The 20293-nt window shown below is 39.4% G+C and overlaps 1 protein-coding gene across 2 annotated transcripts in view; it reads left to right on the top strand.

Annotated features, from left to right (window-relative positions):
- Nucleotides 1-727: 727 nt before the first annotated feature.
- The window catches only part of SNTG2 (syntrophin gamma 2), a 221209-nt gene continuing 201643 nt past the window's right edge, over nt 728-20293 (top strand). Inside the window, exon 1 of one of the 2 annotated variants that reach the window (XM_086875954.1) lies at nt 728-937. In XM_086875954.1, coding sequence (XP_086732080.1) covers nt 866-937 — 72 coding nt within the window. In that variant the 5' untranslated portion in view covers nt 728-865. The remainder of the gene's footprint in view (nt 938-20293) is intronic. The other variant, XM_086875955.1, reaches the window with a different exon arrangement.

The raw sequence follows: 20293 nt of genomic DNA, 5'->3' as shown, positions 1-20293 counted from the left end.
CTCTGCCTTAGGATCAGCTTCAATGTTGCTACCAGTGGACTGCAAGAAGTTCCCACAAAACTGATAGTCTGGGTCAGGGACCCTGGTCAGGAATTGGATGGAAGCTAAAGATTCACAGAAGAGCAAAATCTCATTACAATGCTTAGGATAGGGGACTTTTCCTTCCCAGGTGCTACACAATGCTGAGGGTACCAAGAATACTCGAGGGATGCCAAACTACTCTCTCGGTTTTGATTCAGAGATCAGCGAGCAGGGCCATCAGAGAGCCAAGCGGCGGTCGCTTATGACACAAGACGAGGCGCAACTGCCCGCTGCGGGCGCGGACAAGGGGCGGGGGGCTGCGCTCGGAGCGCCAGCAGCCTCACCCCCACAGCCCCGCCACGTCGGCCACCTTCCCCCCGCAGCAGCAGCAGCAGCAGCAGCAGCCCCTCTGCCCCACCGGAGCCCCCGCCCGCCTTTGCCCCGCGGGGCGGCGCGGGCGGGCCGAGCGGAGCCTTGCGGTGTCGGGGAGGAGCGCGGCAGCGCTGGCAGGAGCACCCAGAGCTCGGCTGCCGGGATGCGGCCGCGGAGGGGTGGGGAACGGGAACGGCGGCACCTTCCCCCGGCGAAGAGCCAAGTTAAATAGCCAGCGCCACGCCGCCGCCTTCCTCTCCCCTCCCGGCTCCGAGCCCTCGGCGAACGTCCCCCGTCCTACCCCGCCCGGCCCGGGCCGCGGGCGGCCGAGGGCAGCGCGGAGCCAGCCTGCCCCGCGGAGCCGGGACGCCGGCGCTGCCGGGAGGGGCGGGCGCTTTGGAGTCGGTGCCGGAGGCGCCGCGTCCCGCCGAGCCGCCCGTCTGACAGGACTACGCCAGCTGCATGGGAGGAGATGAGCGTGGCGGGGAAGCAGCCTCCTCCAGCACCGCTCGAGCGGCCCGGCAGCCTCCTCGTCCCCACCTGGGCAAGTACCGCTGCCCCTCGGCCCGTCCCGGTGCCAACTCCCGCGGCGGGGCGGGGGTGGGGAGGGTCCCGCCGGCGGCGCTGCCCGGAGGGCGGGAGGGAGGCGCCTGAGCGGGAGCGGGAGCGGGGCGGTGTGGGCTCGGGCTGCCGGAGGGGCTCTGGCGGGGACGAGTTGCTCCCCGGGCGGGCCGGGCCGGGCCGGGACGGGACGGGCGCCATCCCGCCTCCCTCCGCGGCCGGGCGGCAGCGGGGCCCGAGCGCGGCCGGGCGGGACGTGTCCCGCTGGATCCTCGCCGCGGTTTTCAACGCGCCCTGACAGGCTGCAGCGTGAGGGTCGAGTTTCCCGGGGACCGCGTTGAATCACTCAGTTTCAAACCCAGCTGCAAGCCTGAGATGATAAATTAAAAAAAAAAAAAAAAAAAAAGAAAAGAAAAAAAAAAGTCATCTACTTGGATGTATTTAGCGCCTCGTGCACTTTTAGGAGAAGCCCGTTAGGGAGTTAGAAAATAACTTGCTACTTCACGGCAGCGTATTTGGCAAATCATTCATGAATGATGCCCTCTGATGGCGGTTCTTCGCTGTCTTGGTTTATATAAAATGTAGTAGGTCTGCCCTGCGGACCTTTAGAAATCATTACAGGCTCTGTGGTTTAACATGCCGCTCTTTTTGGCATGTAAAGTTGTTTTGTTGAAGCTTCTTTGCAATCGTTTTCGATCACCAGCTAAAAAATTATTCATTGTACTTATATAAAACTTGTACCGGTGCTAAAATAAACAATTTTTTTTTGCGTTGCCCTTCGAGCTGTTTCGGTGACCACAGCCTTGCAATTTTTAAAGGAAAAACTATGTTTATCTTCCTGGTGTTTTATCCAGTGTTGTTTAGAAAGTGCCTCAGCTGCATGAAAACTGACTTAAGAGACACGTTCTCCCTCACAGTGAGTTTGTAACTACTTCAAGCTTCTGTATTCGTAATAATGAAAGTAATATTTGGAAATTCAAGCGTAGAAGAAAAGGGTAGAGGATACCTGACGTCATAAGCATGTATGACAGTTTCACATAAATCTGTGGAAACAAACTGTTGTCTTGTCTGAGAAGCTTTCACAGCCTGTATTTGCATCTATCTTTTGACTGTGTGTAAGGAGATGCATAAATTTAACCTTTGGGCTTTTAGAATTTCCATAATTCAAAAAGAAATAATGGAATTAAGCCTACTGTTGAATCCTCTGTGTTTGAAAGTTGTTTCACAGTGCTTAATTTGTAAGACCTGTTCAGGAGCTGCAAAAATAATTTGTGCAGCAATTATCTAAAATGTTAACAGCCGAGTAGGTTGTATGGCAGTTCAGGATATTTCAGCGTTAAAGGTGAGGGGTAATCACTACCATTAGGTGAAATGTATGACTGCTATTCTTGTAGTTGTGTCAAATGTGTACGTTGAACACCAATAGGACATGCCATTTCTGCTGTTACTCATGGGACTTCTGCCTGGGACCAAACTAGACACTTCATGAATGGTGACCTGACCTTTTAGACAAGAGCAATAGGAGCTAAAGGCATGTGACTACACAATTTACCTTGACCCCAAGTGAGAAATAATGCTATGAATCTGGCAAGCTGTCAGTTTCCAACAGACAGATTTAGCCTCACTTTCCTGGCTATTTCAAACAGTGGTATGTGATTGAAAGAATAAATGAATATATAGTCTTAGTAAAAAAGCCATTTAGACTAATGTTCAGCAGGGACATCTTATGGCAGATATTTATTTAGGTGAGTTCATAATTATTTGGCTCCCCAGATATGTCACATACTAAACATCTGAAGAAAATTATGCTCAAAATATATTGAAAAATAAGAACTTGATTTATAATTCACAGTGTGACAAGTGCTTGACTTGCATCTCCTTGAGTTATTTAGCAGTATTGGAATCTAGATCTGTTTACCTTGTTAAAAGAAAAATGTGTATTTTAATACCTTTGTATTGACTGTGTGCACATTTTTCTCAGAAATAAGGTATAATAACAGTACTTAGCGTTTACTAAATATTGCTTGCTGAGTCAAATTAATTGCTTGGGATTCTGGTAGCTAGACAATATTAATACAAAAAGATAGATGTGTTGTCTTTGTGGTTTTTTTCTCTTCAGAAGGATAACAGTTAAACACTACTCCCTGGAAAATAACTTAGCATACTTCTAAATTAAAGACAGTGCTAGATTTGATATACAATACTAATTTGTTTTGCATGCATGTATTCTTAACATTAATTATCTTTTAAGAATGTTTCTCATAGTGTATCTATAAACTTCTTGAAGCGCAGTTGTTTATGTTCAGTTCTGAAGTGAAGTTTCAATCAGACCTTGTCTCTTATGTTCTGCTAATCTCAGTGTAATTCCTGACACCTGTTTCATTCACTGTCAGACATGGATTCTTACTCATCTGATTTAAAAAATCTGTATATGTTTCCTCTATCTGTAGTGAACTTTTTGTTCTAATTTCTCATATAATCCTTTCCCACCTTTGCCCTTGGAAATACTCAAGGGGTCATATCTCTTAGCAATTGCAATGTTAGAGTGCTTGTGCCATGTTCTTACATGGATTTTGTGGTCTCATTGATCTAGTATGCATTAGTTACTCTGGATTTCATTGTGTTGCTGGAAGCTTGGAGGGAATGATAATGTAATAGGCACTTGTACTGTTGTTACACCATGATTTTAAGTTAAGAAATAAATGTACAGCTCATTGCTATGTATAAATAAACCTTTTTTGTGTTTTGTTGGTTTTTTTTCCCATAGGGACTCTTCTCTTAAACTTGTGCATATATGTAGTAGATCCAGTTTTCTATTAGCTTCCACGCACAACCAGAAAAACGGCAATAGGTAGACAGTTTCTTTTTGCAGCAGAAGCCCAAAGAAAAAAAATACAGGAATATGAAACTTGTTTGGATAGCACTCTTCTCTGCAGTTACCCAAGCTGTGTACTCAGTAGGAAAGGCAAGTGCAGCACAAGCAGATTTTCTGTTCCTTTCCTCCTCTCCGTTTTCACTGTGTCTGTGTGATTTAGGCACTTGCTTAGACATGCTGATGTAAATATCTGCCTTTTATTAATTTGGAAAGAGGTCCCAGGGCAATGATGTTTCTTTAGCATGTGGCACCCAGCAATACTGAAGCTTCCTGGAAGCGAACACTAGGTGTCACGTTACCACAAGCACCGGTGTCTTGTCTTCTCCCTATCTTTTCAGGGTCAACAGTTAATCGTGGCATTTTTGTAAAACAGATGACCACTATTATATTCCACACCAGTATTTTAGTAAGTTTGGAATCAATTCAGTCATACTCTGCGTGACTGTCAGAAGCTTCAGTTTTCCTGTGGTTTTTCTGAGAAATCATCAGTACTGAGGTGGCATGGATTTCAAGATTATTTCCAAGATCTGTCTATGCCACAATACAAATAATAGGATATACTTAATTGAAGGTTTTTCTCCCAGATACTATTTCCTATTAACATTTCTAGCTTGTCAAAAGCTAATTTCAGGAACTTTAGCTGTAAAGTGAGCAGAATTTGTCTTCTGATTTGGAAATGGCAAACACAAGAAAACAGATGGTGGATCTTCATGACAGGGAGTAGATGTCTGTGTACTCTGTTGTGTGAAGCCTGATAATTACTTTTTAATGTAACTTTTGTTGTTTCTTTCCCATTTATCTGGGAAGATGTTTTTTCTCCCTAAAAAATCTGTTAAATTAATAGTTTCAAGATCCTATTAACAAACTTTACCAAACAGTTACTAAATACCAGAGTGACCAAATGTTTCTTTTTTCTTCACTTGGCTTCCTTGCTTTCACAAAGCAAATCTGAGTATGTCTTTTACCTGTACATATCTCCATGAAAACATTTATCAAAATGATTAAAAAAAAAACAAACAAACAAGCATATTTAAGCCTATGGCTTTAACATCTTAATGGAAATAGGACTTGTGCCCACCTGCCACTCAGAAAAATAAGAGCATTGGTAATCCTTTTACACCTCAGATCTGTGTTTCAAATTGTAAGTAGTTTTTGGGGTTTTTTTTACTGATGTTTTAAACATTTTGAGATGAATATAAATAGAATCACTTTCACTTGAGAGTTCAGAGACTGCTTAGAATAGAAATGGTAGTAGAGCTCAGCAGAAAGGAACAGAGCGTGACCATGTTCCTACAAAACTGACACCTACTATTGCTTGTCAGTAGCATCACAGTAATTGAAGACAGCAAACACAAATCAGATTCATTCAGGTTGAAAGGGACCTTGGGAGGTCCACAAGCATAACCTTCCCCTGAAAACAGTGACTGTGTGGAATTGAGATTGAGCTCCTCAGGTCTTTTCCCAGTGCCTCTTCAAAACCTCCAAGGATGGAGACTGCTCAACCTCTCTGTGAAAGCTTCTCCCTGCTGGGTTGTTTTCCTGGTGAATTGGGGGTGTATTGTTAGCTCTTCCCTCAAAGTCCCTACTTCCTGGGTGCATGTAATGAGTGCCAAGTAAGAGGAAAGGATTACATGGGTTGCTCTCTGTTGTGGCTAATGCTGTCAGCCTTTGTGGCTGGTATCATGTACTGGTGACTCCTGCCCATCAGGACAGAAGGACCTCTGGTTCTTTTCAGTATATACTCTTCCCCACACCTGACACATCCCACTCCCCACCCACTCCCCTCTCCTCTGCCATGTCTTGGAGAAATTTGAAGTTTTTAAAGTGCAGATGCCCAGTTTAAATGTCTCTTCTCATCCTCCTTTAGTTGAGAGTGAATGCAGAACTCCAGGGGAATTAGCAGATTATTGTACTTGCTTTTTTGTGAGCTCCTTGATATTTTTTTTTTTTTTTTCACTACCAAAAGCAAGAAAAGGCTCATGCTGACTTTCATCTGAAGTTAAGATTCATTTACTTTGAGAACTGCATGTTAAACTAGTCGGAACAATTTAGTGGACTTACTCATCCTTCACATTACAGATGAATTTGACAGTCAAAGCCAACTGAGGCCCATGATTGTGTTTCACTACAGACAGTCTTTGTCAGTAATACTCTTAGAGCAGTTATGATCTAAATTTTATTGGTCTGTTTTCTTTGAAAAAGGGAAGCTGATCCTACTGTTTTGAGCTCTTCTGTACCTGCTTGTCTGAACTTCCTGTCTGAAGAACAGCATGACTCCAGTGAGAGCTGTCATGCTGGAACCCTTCTGCCACTCTTTATTTATGTGTATCAACAGGCAGATTTCTGTAATGAGATTTACAAACAGTCTAAAGGATATAACCTTGAAGAGCTGGAACCCTTTAGCACAATCTAATCAATATTATCTCATTTATCATCTCCTTGTGAAGTTCAGATTGTTATAGGGACAAAATGCATTTCTAGTATTTATAGAAGTTGTGGGCAGAAAAATCAATGCAAAATATCAGGATTTTTTTGTACTGTGTTTAAAGAGGCATTGTACATGCTTGTGCTGTATGATACTCTAAAATCATTACTCTTATAATGCTTCCCTCCACCATGCCAAACTTGCATGACTGTTTCATGCCTGTTGTTCTGTGATTTTTAACTTTGCAGAGCTTATCTGAGAATTTTAAGTCATCAGATGATTAAAAGCTAAGGAGAAACCTTTTCCCTACACAGGCAAATTCTGTCTAATGCTATTTACTGTGCAAAGAGCATCTGGGAGTAGCTTTTTTACATGGGTGCTTAACATCCACACGATAAGCAGAGTGACCTCCCAGAGTCTGAGTGGCTGAATTCCAGAGCACTTCCTTGACTGAAATGAGTAGTTACAGTGAGGTGCAGGCTTAATTGATTTGTTGAGGACCAGAGAAGCAGTCATACCCAGGGCTGGAATCAAAACCTTTTGGTGTCAAATCTGTATCATCAGCTCTTGGTGATTTTTCCTTGCCACAAAACAATTGTTTGCTGGTTTTACCTTTTGATGGGAAGTCTTATTTATGCCCAGGTTTTGCAGGAGGCCTGACTACAATGGAATGAATTGAAATGGGGATCAGATTAGTTCAGCATCTGTTTTTTGATGGTCTGTTCTCATACAGACAGTAAAAAACTATGTTTGCTGCACTGTACATGCTGGTGGACAGCGTTTCCACAGTGATACAACACTGTTTCTTACTAACTGATGTTGATGGCTATCTTTACACCAGAGAAAATGTAAATAACAGTATGGTAAGTTTCAGAACACACTGTGAAGTGGGTGAGCATTATTGTTCCTACTTTTACCAGCTGAAAAACTGAAGGAAAGAGATTTCAGTTAAGGTTTTGAAATTTGGTTTCGGGATTTTCTTTGTAAATTTGGGTTGAGGAAATTGTCTTTCAGTACTTTATATTTTGTGAATACCTGACAAAACTTCCCCATATATTATGCAGAGAATCTTTTTCAAAGTTTTCTTTTGTATCTCAATTAGATTTTTTTCCCCTCACTATATCATGCAGTATCTTTTCACATCCAGTAATGGATGTAGACTTTGGAGGAATCTCATTCATTTAACTTAGTGGCTGATGATACTTGTCTAACTAAGGACTAGTATGTTTAGGATTACCATTAGCATGGATATGTCTCTTATATAATGCTGATATATAATATGAAAAATAGAGAAGAACAAAAATACACATTCGAAAGAGTGCTAAATGAAATAAGAGATAGTATGGAATATTATTTTGTTTCCTCTATAGAAGCTGTGTTTTTCTTCTAGGTATATGTGCAAATAGTAAGTTTATTGGAGGAAAGTGTCACAAGAAATAATCTCATATGGGATAGCATGAGGACACATGCATGTTTGAAAGCCGTTTGTCACAAGTGTGTTGCCATCTTTATCTCCAGCAAGCCTGTTAAATCAACAGGCAAAAAGATTTTTCATTTGTTTCACTGTCTGCAGCTAAGGCATAGATACTGCAAGGAAATTCATGGGCACATCTTTTCATACAAATCCTATCTTAACAGTATTAAGTCACATTTTTAGAAAGGCTTTAGGAATTACTCATAGATGTTGTGTTAATAAAATGCTAGTGTCTTCTATACCAGTAAAATACTCACTTCAGGCAGGCATTACAATCTTATTTTACGTCATGTGTCTTTTCCTCTATTTCTCAACCTATCCTGCTGTCTTAGGCATTGTAAATGCAGCATTTAGACATTCTTCTGCCACCCTTCATGAGCCCTGATGGAGCAGCAATATAATAATATATGCAGTAATCTGTGTTGTGTGCTCATTTCCAGAATACAGTTGAAGCATAATTAAGCATATGTTGCCAGATCAGTCTGACAGTATTGTTTTGTGATATAGCTATTGCTCTTTTTAAAATCTCCTCTTTTCCTAGTTTTGAAAGGGTAGTTATCAGTTGCATTGCCACACAGTTCTATGCATCTATTTATTGTACTTTTCATTAAGAGATGATTTATTTACTAAAGCATCTGGTGCATCATATGGTGCATATGCTGGGTGTGCTAAACAGAATGCTCTTTTTTGAATAATAAGGGGAAAAATACACTACATAAAAGGATTAGGCTTCCTAGCGTGCTTTGAAGAGTAACTTTACTCTTCTAAAATCTCCAAGCTGGTTTTACAGGATTTTGTTATCATTAAAGGAATTTTTGATTCTAGTGGAACATGTGTGCATACCTATATGTGTCTGTATTCATAATATCCAAAAAGTAGAGGGGTGAAAAAGACATTATTCTCTGACAAAAACTGTATCATACATGGACTAGCTATATTATACTTCTTCCACTTCTGTGACTGATAATCACAGAATAAATTATGCTAGTACCATTTACAATTGGTAAGGCAAGAAATGTTTATTCTTAAAATCTGCAAAAGTTATATGTCCTCCAAGATTATCAAACATTAAACAAAGACCTTCTCAGTCTTCAGATAACCTGCAGGCAATAGATATACTTCAGCCCACTTTATCTAACTCTACACAAACCTCCAAATTCTTTCATATATTTGACAAACTTCACACTCTTTTTACATTAGAAAATTACTGAAATGTATTGTAGGTGAAATAATTGACTAACATTAGCTTAAGGCTGATTTACCACTTCATTCCATAGTGTCATTACCATAGTGTCAAGGGAAGGATGGCAGAAATTGTAAATGGGCTAATTTAACTGTTTAGAGTTAGGCATCTTTTCTCCCAATCAAATAAAATTTCATACAGAACTTTCTTCTAATAAAGTTTCAGAAGATGAGACTTAAATCTATTAATGTACCTTTCATTTACAAAAAAATTAATTTCTTCATTGAAATTAGACATTCAGAAGTTTTAAGAGCTGTAAGTTTTTTTGTTAAACGGGACATTAACAAAAGCATGGCATTGTCACAACTCTGTTTAAACAATTGAAGTTGGGGATGTAGCTGGATGTGTTGTTCTCAAAGGACTTTGAAAAGCAGCATGGTCTTTTCAGAAAACATGCCTAATCCAATAATAAAGCTGTCTGCTTTAAGCATATTTGGCTTTGAAATAGGTGGATACTCCTAAAGGTAGATGTTTTAGGAAGATGGCCCAGGAAGAAAGTATGCAGTCTGAGTTATAAAAATCACAAAATCACAGAATTATGTAGGTTGGAAAAGACCTTTGAGATCATGGATACTGTGACCTAACACCATCTTGTCAACGAGACCTTGGCACTGAGTTCCACATCCAGTCTTCTCTTAAACACCTTCAGGGATAGTGACTCCTTCACCTTCCTGGGCAGCCCATTCCAATGCCAAATCACCCTTTCTCTGAAGAACTTCTTCCTAATGTCCAACCTAAACTTCCCCTGGTGCAGCTTGAGACTGTGTCCTCTCATCTTTAAAATGCTACCACAACAACCTAGTGGTTCAACTGAAATCGTTTAGATCTGATTTGCATGCATAATCCCAAGGAATTCTGTTATTTATGGCAGAGAGTCAGATAATATAAATTATAGCTTGAAGGAATGCTTCGTTCTTCTTACTTTTACTAGCTGTAATTGAACCTTTTGAATAAGAAAACAAAAATTAGATTTGTAATTCTTACTGAGGGTAGTCTTGTAGCAGTTGGAACCAGCTGTGCCTAAATGCTCAAGAGTATTCCCTTCAAATGTCAGGAAAGAAGAAAAAGTTGTAATATTTTACTGGCAGTAAGGAAAAATCCCAAACCAACCACAGATGATAAGCTGACTTGATGCAGGGATTTTTTATAATCTCTTCAATTTTTAGTTTATTGTGACTAATTATGCTTATGTGCTATTGTGATTATTTACTCCTCTAATTCTGTACTTCACCAGTCTGTTCTCTTTCTTCATAATCTTCGCTGTAGATCTAATAAAAATAAATCAGACTTTCTAATTAGCTGAACATGTATTCTTGTAGGCCCTCCATTTCAGTTAATAAAAAAATGAAGAGAGGATTTTTTTTCATACAACCAGAAACATTACAGGGTAGTTATAAAAGAAGAGTGGATGTGAAACGGGTGAGTAGCAGACACGTGTTGCCTAGACTTCAGGGAGTAGTGGGTTGTTTTTAATGGATTATTTGTATTTTCATGTAATAGAGAAAGTCCATAGTTATGTCTGTGCTATCTCTGCTTCTTCTTTCCATCTTTTAGCAATTTGATAGACTTTTATGAATGTTGCTGAGTTTAACACAGTGTCAATTTGCTGTAGTTTCATAGTGAAAAATACCTAAATGTAGTAAACCTGCTTGAGCTGACTCTCTAATTCTCATAATACCAGTATCATTTTAATCTGACCAGGGTCAACCTAATACTGTTTTGTAAAAACCTCTTGCTTCATCAATTTGTAGCATAAAATGAAGACTTTATATTTTAAAATTATAAAATTTCCCCTCTATTAGTCCAATATGTGATTCATTGCCAAGTGCCACAAAGAAGTACAGAGAGTGCTTCATGTATAATTTTAAGCAATTAGTGTTAGTGTTTATAGTTCTGCTCTGGGAGAACTATAAAAATGTTTTTTTGTAAGGCAGACTATTCTACCTTAAAAAAAAATATGACTTAGCCTAGCATATTTAGTAGAACTAAGAAATAAAACTAAAACAAATCCATCAACCTATTGCCATAGTTTATGGCATTGAGGTGTGAGATTAACATAATGATATTCTATAAATTCCTTTTGGGTGGAATTTATAATTGGTAAAAAGTAGATTGTTTTTCAAAGCATAATTATTTTTCAAGTATTTCTGTGAAACTTTGGCAAATAAAGGCCAGTCAAGAGATTATTATTATTTTTCATATAAATTGAAAAACTCTTGTCCTATGGAGAAGGAAACTTTTCCATTTAAGTTAAGTAATCAAAACTTTCTCCAAAATGAAAGATGAGGAAACAAAATTTAGGTCTAAGAATAATATTTCTCTATAACTGACTAGTCAGACTATAATCTCTGGTTTTATTTGTGGTGTTGATGTTTCATTAGGAAGGCTTCTGCTGACTGAGATCTAATTATTTTATATTTAATTGGATGTGACTTGAAAGAACAATCAGAGCAGTATTCTATGTTCTCTATATATGATCTGCAAGAAAGACTGAAAAGTATTTTCTTACTTAAATATAAAGGAAAATTGTCATCTTGAACATAATTGCACAGGATAAAAAATTAGATACACTAGTTATAAATTGCAGTCTAAACAATCTTTCATCATCTTGCTTGATATTTACAGATCAGTTATCTTGTGGAACTAATTCATGCTCTTACGTGAAATTAAGGTGCTTTCACTAATGAGTTCTGCAGATACTTTTCATGACTGTTTCAGTTAATTGGAACATAACACCTTGCCTTAATTTTTCAAAATTTAAGAGTTTCCAGCTTTTCCACTACAGGGTAACCTATGACTTAAAGGTATAACCCTGCTTTGGTTATTAACTGTTGGATGTTGAATAACTGCTATATAAGCCAACTAACATTCCATTTAAATGGTACCCTTCTGTGGGTGGGAATTACTGCTGCCTACACTACAGAGATGCAGTCAGTAAGAATACACAAAAGTGGCCATGACAGAGTGCCAAGCACAAAAATGCATTTGTTCATAACTGTTAAAATGTTAGCATTTTCCTTTACATAATTTTGTCCTTGCTAGTTAGCAGTCTTCCAGATCATACCCAAAATGTGACTTGGAACTAGCCATGCCTGTGGGAGGTGTGATTGTGGTCCATGTCTTCAGGAAGGGCAAAAGCATTTAGATTCACTCATACAAGTTGTCACCTGACCTTCAGGCTCTCAGCTGCTTGCTTTAGCTGCCTGTTTGTCCTCATACTAACTTGATGTGCTCAGAAGTCTTTGAGATTTCATGACCCTTTTACTCAAGGAAATTTACCATCAGTGATCTCAGTAAAGGATTTTTTTTTAAAAAATAAGTATTTAGATTATCTGTCATTTGCAGAATAAAGCATAAAGTGATGGAAAATAACCCATTCAAAAAATTATTTCATCCTAGGACACATGCATTGATATTTTACTTTGGATAGGGGCATGGCTTTGGTGAGCATCAAAATTATATCCTGTGTTGACAAATAGCACACCTAAATACAGGCAGATTTGTGGAATAAGGCAGAGGGACTGAACATTACCAATTTAGTTTGATTTCAGATTAACTCTAGCTGGATCTGGTGGACTATTAGTGGTTGGTCTGTCTAGGTTTGCCCCTGGAACACCTCCAGCTCATGTGCTTTGGGACTATGCTATGATGGAGACCAGGGTATGAGAAGTGGGAATGACTGGAGGAGACTTGCTTCAAAAATCTGCTTCTAATGCTAACTGAAATGCTGATAGAGAAGCATACAGGCTTTCAGAACAGGAACTAAATTGAAAGTTGCTTCATAGGTGCACCTGATTAATTGCAGATCCACTGAGGGTTCGGTCTGTATGACCATGCTATAACAAGTCCAAATTAAAATCTCTTCAAAATGCTGATGGTAGGAGTGTTGCATCCCTGACAAAAACAGTTTTACTCTCTGCAGATTGACTTGTTTTATACTGCATTACTAGTCTGTGTAGATACAGGCTCAGTAAATTTGGTTTTGTTTTTATATTCCTAAAGTGAGTACAGGATGCAGTCTCCTTACTATCCATCCTCTCTCGTTTCCCCCAACTTCCCTCCCCCTCCCCCCGGTGTACAAATGAAGAAAGTACTTGTGTCTTCCTTGCCTACCCTGCTAAATCCCCCACTTTCCTTAGATACTGGTGTATAGCACTGGAGGTCAGGCTAAAACAATAAATATTGACAACTCTTTCTCTTACACCTCCTTACTATTCCTTCCTAATATTTTTTTGTATTTGAGAGGGTGTGATTTTGAGAATTATTAGCAGGTGGGCTATGAGAAGTAAGATAGAAAATATTCCCTCAATTTGCAAATTTCCTGAATTATACAAATTGAGGAATTCTAGAGGAAATAACTTCTGCTATATGTTTTGTTCCTCTTCTTCATGGACTGCAGAATACTCATTATTACTTGGTTCTTTTAAGAAATGAGGTACAGCAGATTAGTGAAGAATATTTCAGGTAGTAGATGTGGCTAATCTTTGAGGCATGAAAAATACCTTATTTTTTTTTGCTAGATGAAACTTTTCTTCCTATTAATTCATTGGGAAAAGTTGTGAAAAAACCAAAAGATTGGGGGAAGATTAGAGTTTAAAAAAATATTTTGGAAAGTGTATTTTGGATGCTTTAATTCTAATTCAAAGCATCCTTGAACATGAGATGAGACCCCTATCCTTAGAGTAACATAGGGCTTTTTCTGCCTCTGAAAAGCAGTACATAAATGTGACTGCAGTACCCATTAGCCTAATAACTTAATTCCCAGGTTTTCTCAATTCCTGTTGCATGTTGCCAACTATTGCTAATACTTGACTCTTAGTCTGCCAACAATTTCATTATAGTGGTAGTGAAAAGAAAGAAATAAATATATGATACAAAGTCTTCTCATTATTGATCAGGTGAATGGCAGGAGAGAGAATGTTTCTAATCTGATCATGCGTAAAGAGGGTATATGTGTCTGTTCATGCATTAACTGGTCCTGTTTGTAAACTTTTCTCACTATTTCTAATGTTTAATATTGTTCTTTGGCTGTCATTTTGCTCTGCCTTGCACCAATCTTAATTACAGACCTGTAGCTAGATATGGGGAAATAGTCTGGCAGCCTCAGCTTGGGCCCTCACAATATTGTGGAGTTGGATCCTTTTAGAATGTGACAGAGATTTCATGAGTGCATGAAGTAGAAGGTGATTATGAAAAGTCAGTGTGGACTTCGCAAGGGTAGATCCTGCCTGAGCAACCTGGTTGCCTTTTATAATAAAAGGGTGGGATTTGCGCAAAAGGAGAGAGTAGCAGATTTTGTTTACCTGTACTTTAGTATGGCTTTGGAAACTGTCTTCTATAGTATTCTTATAGCAAGGATACAGGTACATTATGATCTGGATTGGTGACATGATTTAAATGTCTGGATGCTGGAGGTAGTGGTTGTGGGTCTACTTGTCACAGTAGACCCTTCTGCTTCGAGCAGAAGGCTGCAGTGGACATCTCCAGGGGTCCCTGCAGTAGATCGTGTCATACCAGGGTCACATACCTCTCTCTGGTACTTCAAGAGGTGAAATGTAAGATAACTTGGATGGAATTTCAGAACCAGTATCCAGTACTTTCTTTTCAGATAATGTACTAATTAGTATAATAACATTTGAATTTCGTCAGGGGAAAAAAAAAAGAAAAAAAAAAAAAAGGTTTAATTAAAGCTCTTGTTCCTTTGAAGATGCTGAATATAAAATTAATTAAGGCAGAAGGAGATCTAATGCCTGGTTAAAATGTAGGAAAGCTACATGGTAAAATGGCCATGGCACACTGTGTTACTAAACAACAGCTAGGAATGTTATGTTTTCTAACAGGAAGATTCAACTTAATGGATATATAGCAGTGGGATGGAGAAAGCATTTTTAGGAGACTTCTGAAAGCTGATGTTATGCTTCTGATTTCTTCTTTCTATAATGTGACATGTATAATGCCTTTCTGCAACAATTGATTTATTAAAAGCTTGAAAATTCCAGCATTCAGTAATGGATTTTTTTTTTCATATCATAGAATCATAGAATAGTTTGGAAGCCATGCCTTGAACACTTCCAGGAACAGGGCATCCACATCCTCTCTGAGCAAGCTCTCACTACCCTCAGTTAAATTTTTTCTCCTAATACCTAATCTAAATCTACCTTCTTCCACTTGAAGTCCATTCCCCCTTGTCCTGTCATGTTGTCTTGGTTGGAAAGACAGGTGTCTGCCAAGGAAGGCAGGAACCTCCCTTGGAACGGAGAATATGACCCCCTTCTTTCTGAATTACTATAACTTTGAAATTAAAGGGCTTTCAGGCAGAGATATAGGAAAAGGAATAACTAGTTCCTTACTAGTATGTATAACAAGGCAAACAAATGACAGCAGCAGCAGCAGCAGGAGCACAAGCAGAGCCAGAGGCCCAGCGACAGCCGCTCTCCCAGCCGCAGGCAGTGTCCCTCGGTGCAGTTCCGGGCACGGCCGCCAGGGGCGCTGCTGGCTGCCGGCCGGGCAGGGTGCGATGATTCCCCCGCGCCGGCAGGGGGCGCTGTGGCGCGGGCTCAGCCGCCTCTCCCTCACCCGGTAACAGCGGCCACAGCCGGCGGAAATGGATGGAGAAGGAGCTTCCTTTACAGTCCCCCTGGAGCAGCTGATCCCCAGTGCCGCCTCTGGATAGCAAAAGGAGCTGTGGCAGGGATCTAGGAAGCTGGAATGGCAGGGATGAAATAAATCCTGGAGTAGTAGATGAGGTGTATCAGAGCCTCTGCAGCTGTAGCAGGAGCTGGCCACAGCAGGCAGGCGTGCACAGCTACAGTGTAGCAAAAGCACCGGAGCAGGAACAGAGGCACGGTGGGACGGGGTTTCATAGCAACAAAAAGGGAGAAAATTCCCGAAGAGGAAGAAACAAATGAAAAAATCCTACGCCCCAACACATACTAACCTGTGTCAAAAGTCTGGGTTTCTTGTAGGACCCTTTCAGTGGTAGTTTTTTGCTCTAAGGTTTCCTCAGTTTCTAAGGGGAGCCAAACACTCACGTTCATGATTCTCCCCTGGACTCACTTAAGCAGGTCCACATCCTTTGTTGGACACCCAAGAGTGGGATGCAGCACCCCAGGTGGGGTCTCACCAGGACAGAATAGAGGGGCAGAATCCCCTCCCTTGAGCAGCTGGCCACGCTTCCTTGGATGAAGCCCCGAATTTCTGGATTTCTAGAATCAGAGGGTAGATCACGCTGTGCTTCTCTTCAACAAACATCCCTAAGCCTTCTCCTCAGGGGTCCTCTCAATACATTCTTCACCCAGCCTCTATTTTTGCTTGGGACTGCCCCAGTCTAGGGGCAGGACCTTGCACTTGGCCTTGTTGACCTTCAGGACGTCTGCATGGGCCCACCTCTGAAGTCTGTCTGGATGACATCACTTCTCTCCAGCTTGCTGACTGCACCACACAGCTTGGTGGTGTTGGCAAATGATGGCAAATTACCTATTTAAAATAGACAAAATATTGGAGATGTATTACTGGGTCAGACACAACTACATTTCAAATTCAAACTTAGCTTTGGTGTTACAGTTTTTAATTACTTAATATCAGATCTTTTTAAAAAGTAGCTGAAGCTAAATGAATAGTAGCTGATAAAAATGTGTTGTGCTGTTCAGGATTTTCATTATAATAGAAGTACTCAGATCATGAATAGAAATTGGAATCTCAACTAGGACAGAGAACCAAAAAATGTGTTTGTAACCATGGAGAAAAATTATATGTATTTAAAAAGATTAAATACTAACTAACTAAAACATGCAGAGGTATAAACAGAAGGAAGAGTACTGAACAAAACGTAAGGTGATATATCAGAAAAAAACTGAAAAAGCGAAACATAATATTTATTTTAAGTAAAACCTTTTTTTCTTCCACAGTGGTGGTTGTCAGCATTTTCTACATGTAACTGAAATGTTTTACTTGTCTCAAACACTAAAACAGTAAGCAGATCTCTTTTCTGTATGAAATTCCATGTAGAAATTCAAATAAATATGCAGTTATTTTACAACTTATATTAACACTATAGCTTAATTGTTTCTTTTTTTCATTTTCACTCCACATGAGTTGTTACATTTTATGACAGTAACTTTAGATCCACTGGATCTCATTAATACAAGAGCAACTTCTGTGGGATGTGCTGAGTGAGAGTGTATCATGTATAAATCAGTATGAAATTTTGTAATTAATCTGTCAGAATTGGGTTTGACTCTTATTTTACCTTGTGCATGAGTGTGTATATATATAGTTTGTTTGGTTTTTTTTCTTGGCTGCCTCACTTCTTGATAGTTCTGGAGATTTACAAAGCCAGATTGTGCTTTGCACTTAAGAAGAATTTCAGAGAATATGCTTTCATGTTCCATGAGACAGAGATTTCATTTGTGATACATATGAAAGCTAAATACCTTAAAGAAATGTATGGGAACAGAATTCTTTTCTGGGCTTTTTAGTCCAGAGGAATAGAAGAAAATAACATCAATAATTTCTGAAAATTTACTTTTTCAAAAACTTTAGATTTTTGCCTGATATTTTAATGATCTCAAAAAGAAAAAGAAGTAATAGTTTTTCTGTTGCAAATTATGATAATTAATGCTTGGCTTGTTTGGAGGTTTTCTTTTATTGGATATTGATTTTATAAAACTTGTTAGTTACTTATAGTGAAATATGTAGTGAAAAATTATTTGTGTGATCATTACATTCCAATTATCTGCAGAATAACTCCCCCATGCTTTCTGTTTCATAGGATGGTTTTAAATGCTCTGTAAAGTGTTTTCCTTCTGTAAATACAGGCAAAGAAGGAAAATTGGAATAGTCTTAACTCTTCTAGGATAATTCTAATATGTTTTTCTGTATCATGAAGAAAGATAATGCTGTGTAGCTATGGATGGGGACACTGGGTTTTACCGATTCTAGTTGTAGATGTGAGTCACCAGACCACAGAACCCAGCTGGCTGTGGACATCAGTGACCAGTGACAGTGTTTCCTTCAGGCTTGGTGGCCTGATCATTTGAATGTTGCATCCTCATAAACTGAAGTGTAAAACAGGATAAACACAAATTTTTTTTCTTACCATTTAGCATATCTCTAACTTTGCATAACAGCTAATGATTATTCTAAACTCGCTGTTTGTGAGGTGACTTCATATTCCAAAGCATCATTTTCCCTATCTAATTTAGTGGTGTTTAAATTTACATTTAAAATTTTCATTGGAAATGTTTGGAAAATGAAGCAGCTTTGATTTTCTCTCCATTCATAACCCTTTCAGTTAAACCTTTTGCAACCTTGAATTCTTCAGATACCATCTTTTCTCCCTTAACATGCGTGGTTTTGGATTTGATTCCTGAGCTGACACTGAAATGCTAGATTTTTATCAGATATTTTGGCGAGACTCTAGCCAAAATAAACTATTCCTCATGTTTATAAACTTAAGATAAATATTTATTTGTGTTAAAAAGCTCTGAACTCAAACCAGATTTTAAACCAGTCAAAGTAGACTATTAATACTAGTATTTATTAAATATCCCTTCTTCTGGGAACTTTTTCCTTGCATGCACATCTTGAATCTTAAATCTCAGGCACCAGAAAATGGAACTTTGTATGGATGAGTATGTTGTTCCTGTATTTTAGGATGTTTGTTTGATCAGCATCCAAGAGTGCCTATTTACTGATGTCAAACAATACGTTCCAAACTGCATTGAAAGCAAAGGTTAATCTTCCATTCTAGATTCAATATACATTCTGACTCTTGCACTTAAAAATGTATATATGTTCATAGTGTTCTGTTCTGCTGAACAAACATATGTATTGTGGAAAGTCAAAAAATTGTGTTCTTCAGTTTGTTTTATCTAATAAGTTTCTTTTGGTCAATTAATGTTGTGCAGACAATGTCACAACCCTTTTCTATTTTGGCTATTGCATAGACCTACTTCTGCAATGTAATTTATAGTAATTGGATTATTGAATGACTATAATGGTTACCAAGAATTGAAGTAATAGATATAGGCAGAGCAATTTCATGCTTTTCAGATGAGATTATATTACATTTAGGATAAGCCACAAATGACTTGATGACTTCACCAATTTTAATTAACTTTAATATCTAAGAAGAAAAAAAGAACCTTGCTAAATTGTCAATCATTTTGACTTTGGTTGCTATTTCACAGTTAGAATTTTTCTGTGCTCAAGATTCTATCTTTTAATTTTTTTGACGTAATATTTCCTTTTCATGCTCTTTACACAAAGTTATTCTGGGCTGTCCTTGAAAGTGAAGTGTGTGACCTTCTGGACCAAGATCAGTTGTTTGTCAGCCTGACAATCACTGTTCTGTTTGGAAGAGTACTTGTGTTAAAGCTTCAGTGCATGTGTTTTGATGTTTTGTCTGTGAAAGCTATTTAATGTATAGCTTGAGATGTCTGTAGGAAAATTTATGAGTGTTGGGGTTAAATTTATGGGTGTCTGGGGTTAATATTCCCTCTCCTAAGCTGTGGAAACCTGTTCAAAGACAGTGCTTGCAAATCAGGCAGTGTGGTGTTTGTCACTGCTGTAGTGCTTTTTACTGCCCTTTCTAATTTCATTCTAATGAATGTATGCATGTTACTGAACTTAATGTTTTCACAGTTTTCACTTTTAGACTTCTGTGTCATTTACTGAAGTCACTAAAGCTGTCAGGAAGCCTCCTCCCGGTGTGGCAGACTCTGTGGAGATGCTCATTTTAAGCATGGCTTGTCTCTGTGCAGGAATAACTATACCATGCAGACAGATTGCCCTACCTGAACTGAAATGGTTTAATTTTCACAATTAGATGGCCAATGTAAATAAAACTTGCTTTAAAAGTGAGAAACAAACCAGAATGTAAAATCTAAATTGCACCATGGCATTTCACTAAGCTCTTGTGCCTTCAAATCAGAACCAATGCATTTTGATGATGGGGGTCGACTGTCTGAACCCTGAGAGCACCACTGGCCTGCAACCTCCCTGCTCAAGGCCCAGGAGCCCTATTTCAGCCCTGCCTGACCTGCTTTCCCCCCAGACTGACCCACACTAGCACTAGCTTTTCTCACAACTTGTTTTGTACTTCCTGGCTTGGCCTTGTCTGCTCCCTTTGCCTGGTTCTCAGAGCCTGGTGTCCAAATCACATTTGTTGCTTTGTTGCTGTGCACCTCGGGAGCATCCCTTGCTCCTGCTGCTCCTGGACACCAAGTGCCCTCTGTGTAGAGCTGCCTGTGACAGCTGGGCCTCTGCCATGCCACAGTGGTTGCCTGAGGCTGTGTTTAGTCCCATACCTGATGGTTTTCC

The sequence above is a fragment of the Cyanistes caeruleus genome, chromosome 2 (genome assembly GCF_971803275.1).
Source record: "Cyanistes caeruleus chromosome 2, bCyaCae1.hap1.1, whole genome shotgun sequence".
Taxonomy (NCBI): domain Eukaryota; kingdom Metazoa; phylum Chordata; class Aves; order Passeriformes; family Paridae; genus Cyanistes; species Cyanistes caeruleus.
Note: the sequence above shows the minus strand (reverse complement) of the source record. Positions and strands in the feature narration are given on the sequence as shown.